At 36.4% G+C, this 10221-nt stretch overlaps 1 protein-coding gene across 1 annotated transcript in view; it reads right to left on the bottom strand.

Moving 5' to 3' along the window:
• The window catches only part of LOC107096382 (zinc transporter 2-like), a 25633-nt gene that overhangs the window by 2886 nt on the left and 12526 nt on the right, over positions 1-10221 (bottom strand). The window contains exons 2-7 of the mRNA XM_015393002.1: positions 8452-8663; positions 5674-5820; positions 5322-5475; positions 2865-3084; positions 2449-2554; positions 1037-1171 (exon numbers count right to left, since the gene is read on the bottom strand). Of these exons, the coding sequence (XP_015248488.1) occupies positions 1037-1171; positions 2449-2554; positions 2865-3084; positions 5322-5475; positions 5674-5820; positions 8452-8663 (974 nt within the window). The remainder of the gene's footprint in view (positions 1-1036; positions 1172-2448; positions 2555-2864; positions 3085-5321; positions 5476-5673; positions 5821-8451; positions 8664-10221) is intronic.

Genomic DNA, 10221 nt, shown 5'->3' with positions numbered 1-10221 from the left:
TCGCGCAAAATTCCAGTTTGCGAGCGCAAATTACTGCACGCAAAATTGCATCTTGATAAATCCGGCCCTGAGTGTTTCAGAAACAAAGCCTCCAGGTGGGTCTGATGAGCATCAAAGGTTAAATATGTAGACAACTCCACAGTAGAATATGATCAAAAGGATTGTGATGCTGTGGGTTGGTTTCTGTGGGAACTTTGTTGGAATAAATGGCATCAGAAACTATCTGAAATACTAATACATTTGCTATAAAAAAAATTGTATCTGGGATTGCTCCAACCTTGTAAATGAAGACATTGAAAAACAAATATATGTATTTGTTTGATTTAAAACTGCAATCTCCCACTCTACTGATATTACACTGTTCAGTCAATCAGCTGGTTCAGTGATGGGGTTTATTTTCTAACAAAGATGGCTTTCTTGTGCTGCTCCATGTGTCTGTTGTCTGGTCTGTCCTGATTTATTTGGAAAGTACAGATGTTGTGTTCATCATTTTCCCTATTTGTATTGTGTGTTTACTGTAGATTAAATATACCGTAAACTGATTTTGGTGCAGCTCTCTGGCCATCCCTTAATGCACATTGATTCTTTTGTGGCCACCCCCATTTTTCTGGCGGAGCTAGCGCTGGAACCAGAAATCATGTTCCAATATCAGTTAGTTTACACTCCTGCCCTAAATTATAAGAAGAGTAAATTAGCATAGAAAAGACAGCTACATATTTCCAGAACATGACAAACTAAAATATAGTTTTCCTTTTGCAAAACAAGGACTCATATTAGTTCTTTCCAATACAAATCTTAGGCTTCAATCAGATGAGAGGTATGGCTAAAAGTCAGCATTTTCAAATGTCTCCTGCATAAAAGTGATCAGATCTTTCTAAACTCATCGGATTTCTCTCGCATTTAAATGCATCGGATATTTCTCTTTTTCACTTTAACCGAGAAATTGCTTCACATTCAGCTTTGAAACCCTCTGCGAGAGATTTAAACCCTTGCGGCATGGCCTTGGATTTTTGCTGTTTGTTCTGTCTTTTGTTACCTACTGCCAGATGAACAGAGGCCAGCGATTGTCCCAGAGTCAGGGCCCACAGGTGCAACGAGTGCACGGACTTCACAGCTTTCACAGAAATCAGCACCTCCTTCACAGAGTTAAACTCGATTCCTTTAGGAGATCCTAAAAAAAAACAAAAGGTTGCACATTACTGCAATGCAGGGCTCTTACTGTGCAGATATCCTGAAAGGTTGACGTGTTACAGATTGCACTGCTACTTATAACATCAAGCTGCATTTTAAAATCAAAACGGATTTGGTTAGATCATATTGTGATTAAATTATAGCTATAGAGCTGTCAGCATGCTTCTGTTGCAGAAATATTTCCAAGTATTTGCTTTTGGAAAATTTTCTGTGATGTGTTAAGAAATGCTCAAAGGGACAGAATCCTCAGGATGTGACCATCTGCTGGGGCTTTAAACAATAACTGCTGAACGCAGATATTGCCACATAACCGTGTCATTATGAAACCAAACATACAAACGAGGACAGAAGGCGCATGATGAGAACAGATGTTAATTATCAAAACCTAGAAACAAATTAGCAACAGAGATTCTGACTGTGGAGTGACTGAACTGAGGAGAATTCATGCTGAGCAAATGAGAAACAGCTGTTGGGGGAGTATTTAAGTGCTGGGTAGATCATGAAATACAGTAAATAAAGAGAACATAAAACTAGAATAAACAGAAATGCAAACATAGGAAATCCACGGAAAAGCATAAAACCTGCTATCATCGCAACCCCAACCCCACACAGGGAAACAGAAGATTTCACCTGTTCGGTCAGGCCAAAAATTCCCTATAACGACCCCACTTTCAGAGGAATAGACCAGTATTGGGTATCACAGGCTAACAAAAAGCCCAAACTACTGCCGATTCCGTTCGTCCGTTTCAATCTGCATGTTTTCTAAGCCAAAATAAGGCTTGTTTTTGGTCCACCCTATAAACTCAAACTTAAAGCTATTTCTGACATTTTGAATTGAAAAAGCTTCCTGGATGGGAAGTAAAACGTCTTAAAACTTGGAAACAAAGTCCACTGGATTATTGTTGCTTTTTTATGGAACTAAAACAGAACAGATCAAGACAAATATACTGTTTCTAAATATGAACCTTATTTATAACTGAACTGCATGGCTGGGATTTCTTCAACTGAGTTGCACATTTTGTATGTAGTTCACTGGGGTTGAAAGAATATTATTAAATGATTATCAGTCACTTTATAAATCAGTGTGTTAGTTTAATGCACCTAAAACAATTTTGAAGTTTCATAGAAATATCTGTCTAATCTTTTATTAAACAGCTGCTTTATTAATTAGATCCGGCATTTTTAACAAATTCACAACCAAAATGACCATTGTGGCATGTTTATATTTACTGTTTTATGTGATAGATCAGCCAATACCTTCCATTAGTATCCTGAAGACGTCTCTGAGGATGGTGAGGGTGGTGAAAAGGACGAAGATAGAAAACAGGAACGTACAGATGGGATCTGCAATTTTATATTCAGGCTGAAAAAACAAAGAAAGTATTAGAACCTCAGATGATGTTTCTTCCTGACATATGATGGAAAAAAGGGAATGTCTTTAATGAAGAGAAAAAACAGTCCATGTTTTGCTCAATGTTTATATATTTCAGTAAATTTAAGTGGTGCATTTTAGTGGTGCATTAATTTCATTTAAAATTGAACTGCAACATATTAAGTCTGAATAAATGAAAAACAAAAAAATCCTTTTTTATTACATAGGCATTTTTAAGTGGCCAGCAGGATTAAACTGCTGGTTCAGCCTCACCCTAACAAGAATGTGATCTATATCTGACCCGAAAGAAGATGATGGTCGCTGCCACCATGACGCCGATGCTCTGCAGCAGGTCACCGAGCACGTGGATGAATGCGGCGCGGACGCTTGTGTTGCCATGGCCACCAAGGAGCGCGTGGGAGTGGCCATGACTGACGGGGCTCTGACCATCCTCATCAATCTGCTGATAACCCCTACCATGAGGGTGGAGGTTCGTAGAGTGATGAAGGATGTAGGCCATACTGCAGAATGACAGAGATCATCATTGGTAACTGGATTATGAACAGAGGCTGAAATAGTAATTTCTAGTTCAATTGTCTTTTCTTTTAATGAATTTATTTATTTTGTCTTTTGTAGAAGAGAAACACCACTTAAAGTGGTTACTAGACTGGTATTTTAATGTACTGTGTACATCTTTTTTTGTCATTTTGCCAGTTATTTAAGTGCAGTGTCCACATTATGTAATTGAAGTCTACATTTTCTTTTTAGGAGAAAAAAATGTATACTTCATAAATATAAACATTGCAGTTCGACATTACTGGCCCTGTCTTTTGGTTTATGGGATCCCATTTCTTTATTTATTTATAAACAGTTCTATAAACACTAACATCTTAACTTTTCCATCTGCTATTATTTTTAGGTCACAATTAAGTTGTTTCAGATCATAAAACAATTTTTAGCATCAGAAAAATGACATAAAAATTGTTTTTTAAATGATTTTATTTCATTTCGGGGAAAAAAAAGCTATACAAACCTATTTAGTTCTTTGTTAAATCTTTATTGCCACCTGAAATAATTAATGGTTATGAGCTACATTTTCTGGAAACCTGAGTTCAACTTGAAACAATTATTTCTAAGGATTCTGATTAAAAGTAACACCAAGACTGTCCTCAGATTTACTTGAAAACATCTGTATGACCCAACCCCCAAGAAAAACTTTAAAGAGAGATTGATTTGACTAAAGTGGTTCTATTTGATATGTAAACACCCTGTTACATGTGGAGTAAAATAAAAGCTTTTCAAACTGTTTCACCAGGAATAAAACAAGGTGGTCTGTTATGAACCAGGGTTGTTATTTAGCTTCAGGACCAGGACAGATTTACATAGTTAATGGAACCACATTGAGTTATATTTTCTTGCAGAACATTCAGGCCGATAATGTAACATCAAAGATCAGTATGTGACTTTAAAGTTCTATGTAGTTGTGCTCGATCCTCCATAAACCTTTATTTCATTTGGCCTGCCACACTTAAAACACATAAAAGAAGCGCAATAATAATATATTTCTAATATCTTTGAATGGAAGTGTCCTTCTAAATCAGTCAGTGACAGCTATGACCAACCTTTTAAACTCATTGATACAATAATTAAGAAATAAGTTACATTTGGCTTAAAATTCTAGATGTATTTTCTCTTTAGTTTTATTATAGTTGACATATTTACTAACATGGTTACATTTGGTGAGATGTCTTTCTAAATGTGACTATAGTTTCCAACTATACTATAAATTGAATGCTGGATTACTTATAAAATTTATTGGGGGCTTGTCCGGGATGTTCTTCCCCCAAACTTATCCAACAGACAACTATAGAAAACCTGCTACAAAAAAAACATTAACATCTCATTCACCTAAAAATCCAATAGACATACCATATAATTTGATATTATATAATAAATCATTCTCACATAAAGAAAAAATAGACACTTTGGAAGTTATCTGGATTGATTGATTTAGATGGAAATGAGGAAGTAAATATAAAAATGACATCCTACTTAATTTAGATGAGGTTGTAGTTCTGCAGAAAATCTGCCAAATATTGTCATGCTAGTATACAAAAGCTGACAAAAGGAGTTAAATGGAATGAACCTAATGGCAGGCATACTTGCTCTGCAGACGCAGCTTGGTGACTGGAAGACTTAAGTTTAGGTAAACAGTTACAGCACAAGGTGAAGCAAAAACAATCTTGGTTAAGCTTTGTATTCAAAGAGTATTTACACATAAGGAGTACCGTAAATAAACCAGATAAAAACTAGGAGAACTGGTTGGCAAGAAGCTGGTGGGGTCAATAACTTTGAACACTGAGGCAGAGGCAAAGATTGAAACCAAAAACACAACAGCAACTAAAGAAAGATACTGAGAATGATCAGGCATAAGAAACAAAACATGATAGGTGCTAAACAAAAAAAACTCAGAGTATGAGGATCAATAATGACAAATATGTTCATATATAATGTCAAATAATTTTTTTTATATATATATTTAACAACTTTTAAGATATTCTCAAAAATCTCAGACTTTTAAACCTTAATTATTAGATGGTCTGTTTCATTCGAATTGAATAAATTTTGATTTGGAAAAAAAACATTGATTTAAATTTTCAGTAAGTTTTAAACTCTGTATATTAACACCACAGTGATTTGCATAATAAGTGTCTTTCAATATTTTATGTCTACAGCTATTAAGCAATGAAGTACTTACACAATATTTACAATGACGGCGAATCCAGAAGTGACTAACATTACATGCCCCTCAATCTCGTAGTCGTTTCGTACAATCCTTTCAATAGCTAAATAGACGAGAGCTCCTGTAACGATCCAGATGGATATGACGGAGATGAACGCTCCAAGGATTTCTGGAAGCAAAGCAGAAGCAAGGATTTGTCACTTCACTGCACATAAACAGGGTGGACTTTAACTATGACTAATTTTCTCCTAAATGAATTCAAACAGTGTTACATGAACGTTTGAAGCAACAAACACTACTTTGGTTCTTATCTCCTACTGTATGATAAAATCAACACAGAGAGATTCATCTGTCTTCTTTTGCTGACCTGATCTGTGCCAACCAAAGTTCATGATTTTGGTGGGAGGTCTGGAGGAGATCCACAGGGAGAACAAGCTCACCATCATACTCCCAAAATCAGTGAGGAGATGAGCAGCATCAGTCATGATGGCAAGACTGTGGGCCAGATAGCCTCCTGTTTGACACAAGAAAAATAACTTTAAACCATGCATACCACCATTATTACAGATCAAACTTAATTCTTGGTTTATAAGATGGACAACAGCCTCTAAGTAAAAAAGAAATCACTAAAAAAGGTTATCTTTAGTGTTGCATTTTAAGAGCTTCTCCAAAGCATGACACAGTTACCTCAGGTTTTACCTTTTGATTGAATGAGACTTAGTATTTGTGCATTTAGCAAAAGAATGTCAGCACTAAGCAATAAACTATATGTTTTACAATATATACATAATGCACATATCACATCTGCATAAGCTCAAGAACGGTTATGTTTTGCCGTTTTGTAACAAACTGTGTGCAGAAGTTTACTTGAAGACTCTAATAAATCCCACCTGAGCAACTAATCTTATGGAGGAAAAAAAAGGTACGCTTCAAACAGAGTTAGTGCATTAATAAAGATGATCTTTTTTTTTTTTTTTTTTAACTTTCTCAAATTTGTTTAAAATGGTTATTTTTGGGAACTATTCCAAAATCTGTTGGGAGCTCTTGACAAAGTAAGTTAAACTGACACCTTATTTCTTTTTTTTCTTCAGGTTGCACACGTCTTGTAGTATACATAACTATCAAATAGACACACAAACACCCACAGCCAACTGTAATTGGAAGGTACAGTGAGATTTTAGCTGCAAAATCAGGACATCCGTTAAGCTCAACCAATTATACGTCTGCCAAGACAAGTTCTTTTTGGCTAGATTACAAAGATCTAAATCAAGATTATGTAACAGCAAAGTGATGCTGAACCCCAGAAGCTATGACTGCACTGATTGTCTACTGGGGAGGACTATCAGGACCAATCAACCATTCAGAGAAAAAAAAAAAAAATTTCTGCATTTTATTGGAGAAAGAAACAAAGATTGATTTTCTTTGTAAAATAAAGAAATCGATCAAGGTTAACCCTAAAATTCATACATATTATCTAAAAACAAAGTTATATTTATTATATACTTTTCAATTTTTTCTCACAATATTTCAGTATAATATCTGAAATCCTAAATTTAGAGAAAAACAGGACAGTGCATATTAATGAACATTAGACAATATAAATACTCCAGATTACAGTTTTAGCCTAATCTTGATCTGCAGTCCAACAGGCAGGTGGATGTCCCAGACAAATGAGGTATTTACAACACTAAACTTTACAAGAATGTGCCTGAAGCAGATATGTCCATATGTCAATGTCTACATATAAAAAAAAGAAAGTCAATTATTTGTATTGCACTGCTCTCTGTGATATTGAACTGATCTCACCAGTGGCGTGTATGGGGGGGGGTTGTTTAAAAAATATGCAAAAGTGCCCTTTACAGAGATAAGGAGGTGCTTTATGAGTCCTTTCTTTTTTCTCTCCTCCTCTGCTCTCCAAAAATCATGTTCAAATGTTTGAGTCTAAAATTTTAAATGTCTTTTTAAATGTAGTTTGAAAACTTTCCCTCACTAAAACAGTTATGTTATTCCAGAAAGGCTGAGCCCTGAAGTGAGATGACGTTAATGAAAATGATGCCTGTCTAAATATAAGGTCACTATCACCTCTAGTTACATGGAACATTGACCCACAGGGGAATTTCTTTTTACTAAAGTCATTTAGTGGTGGAAGGAACAGAACATTTATCCATCCATCCATCTTCCTCCGCTAATCCGGGGTCGGGTCGTGGGGGCAGCAGCTTAAGAAGTCTCTCCAGCGTGTCCTGGGTCTTCCCCAGGGCCACCCCCGGTGGGACGTGCCCGGAACACCTCACCAGGGAGGCGTCCAGGAGGCATCCTAATCAGATGCCCGAGCCACCTCAACTGGCTCCTCTCGCTGTGGAGGAGCAGTGGCTCTACTCCGAGTCCCTCCCTATCTCTAAGGGAGAGCCCAGCCACCCTACGGAGGAAACCCATTTCGGCCGCTTGTATCCGCGACCTCGTTCTTTCGGTCATGACCCAGAGTTCATGACCATAGATGAGGGTAGGAACGTAGATCGACCGGTAAATCGAGAGCTTCGCTTTTTGACTCAGCTCTCTCTTCACCACGAACGGACCGGTACAGCGCCTGCTTCACGGCAGACGCTGCGGAACAGAACATTTATAACTTTATAAATCAGACAGGCAGATTTAAGCTTTTTAAAATTAGCCTATATTCAGTACTCAACAAAAGAAGGGGGATGGAGGAATTTTTTTTTTTTTTTGAAGCATACATAGCTTAAATAATGTAATCTATTAACCTGAAGCAATATGCATGGTATGGTTGTTACAGGTCAGGTACGCCGGTCATTGACCTTGACCAAGGCACCTTAAAGTAGAACTGCAGTCAGTACCTGGACTGGCATGGCTATCACTGCCTCCCTACATAGTTAGGGACTAATTAGCCACTGGGATCAGCTTCATAGTCATGGTAGGACACTTATTTGATTTCATTTGTTTTACTACATTCAGTAGTAAAATGTCATATTTAAGAAAGGGGGATGATTTTTACGATTTTTTTAAGAAGGGGGATGCATCCCCCCTGTTCCCCCCTCAACTCGAGTACTGCATATATGTATCCTNTATCCTGAATGCTACTGTGCTAATAAGAAAATGGCTTCTTTTCTAAAATCTTCAGCGCTCTCTTTACCTATGACCTCTCCAATCATGAAGACCAGGCAGACTGCTGAAGCGATGTAAAGTTTCTTCTTAGCCAGCAGCTTGTCGCCACTCTCCTCTCCAACCAAAGGTTTGGGTCCATGGCAGTGTGCACCAACAGGCCGCTTCATCTCGATAGCTCCGGACATTCCCCCGTTTTTTAAAGGGAAGTCTTGGTAGTGTTCTTTGGAGTCTGCAAAGGAGCTATAAGGATGCAGAAAGAGTCAGTTATTGGTACAGCACATAATCTAACACCAGTAAAATATGTTTAAGTCTAAAATAAATGCTCGGAAAAACTCAGCTTTAGATCACACTGAACCATGATGTGTCTCATAATGACAGAAAATCTACAATGCATTAGGTTTCTACACAATTGGTTTTCTAGAGTAAATGTTGCAGCAGAGAGAGGTATCCTTTAGAAGAGCTACAATGGATCTCAAACTAAAAACCTGACACAGTCTGGTGCGATCAATGTTCACTTTAGTGGATGAATGGTGAGCATGCTCCTTCAGGGAAGAGACAGATCAAATCGACTGATGTTGGCAGTGAAAAAGGATAAACACTCAGCTTTTTTTAAAAACACACAGGGTATGTTTTAGAAACTGAGAGCACATTTGAGGGTTATAACAGATAGAAATACTGAATGATGATGTTTGACTAATCATTCTAATTAATTCCTATTTATTTCAGGTACTTTTATGTGTTACAGTCTCTGCCAGAATTTTGATTGGTTAATTTGATNCTGCCAGAATTTTGATTGGTTAATTTGATGAACATGCTTGTTAAATAGCTGTGCGACTTATTTTCACCATTAGTTCCTGCAGCCAAAAAAAAAAAAAAAAAACAGTAATTGTATTCCAGTATTTTGAAAAGTCACACATAAAGTCACATGATGCTATGTTATGAAGATTTTTTACCAAATAATACATGGTTTTAAACAGTGGTGGACAAAGTACTCAACATTAGTACTTGAGCAAAAGTATTAATACTCGTAGTCCAAGTTAAAGTTTCTCAGTCAAACGTTTGGGCAAGTATTGAAGTACTCGCTTTTGAAAATACTTAAGTATTCAAAACTATATGCATTTAAAAGTACTTAAGTATTCAAAAATTTTAAACAATTCTTCTAATATCAGTATATTTCTGCATAATTTCCAGAGTTATTTTAAAGAACCTTGTATTTTTCATAAACCACCTGATGTATTGATGCTTAAAATCACCTGCTACAGCTCCTATACCACATGGAAAGAACTTCAGCATAAAAATGAAACAAAAAATGATTATATTTCTTATTTTAAAACCAACCAAAAAGAAAAAGAAGAGTCTTGATTCTCCTCACACTTTCACTATGGAATATAGGTTTAAGGTTGAATCTATTTCCACAATGAAACTACAACCCGTGATCTGAGAAGTCATCCTGCTGAACAACATGGCAACAACTAACGCCTTAAGAAAATATATTACCTAAAAATAACATCTTCCCTGAGTTTCTGACATTTTTGGAAAATCATGCAAATCTCTCAAACATCTCAAACAGTTATCTGCCATGTAGAAATTTCATTTTAAGAAAGAAAAACATCAACAGCAGATTAAAATGCTAAGCTGAGTCAAAAGGAAGTAGTAACTAGCAGCTTCCTCAAAATGGGTTAGAGTAAAAAGTACAATATTTAACTTTGAAATGTAGTGGAGTGAAAGTTATAAGTACTTCCCCAAGAAATTGCTCAACTAGAGTAAATATACTAGAAAAACACCTAAGTACAGTAAT

The sequence above is a fragment of the Cyprinodon variegatus genome, unplaced genomic scaffold (genome assembly GCF_000732505.1).
Source record: "Cyprinodon variegatus isolate N-32 unplaced genomic scaffold, C_variegatus-1.0 Scaffold619, whole genome shotgun sequence".
In the NCBI taxonomy this organism is placed as follows: Eukaryota; Metazoa; Chordata; class Actinopteri; order Cyprinodontiformes; family Cyprinodontidae; genus Cyprinodon; species Cyprinodon variegatus.
Note: the sequence above shows the minus strand (reverse complement) of the source record. Positions and strands in the feature narration are given on the sequence as shown.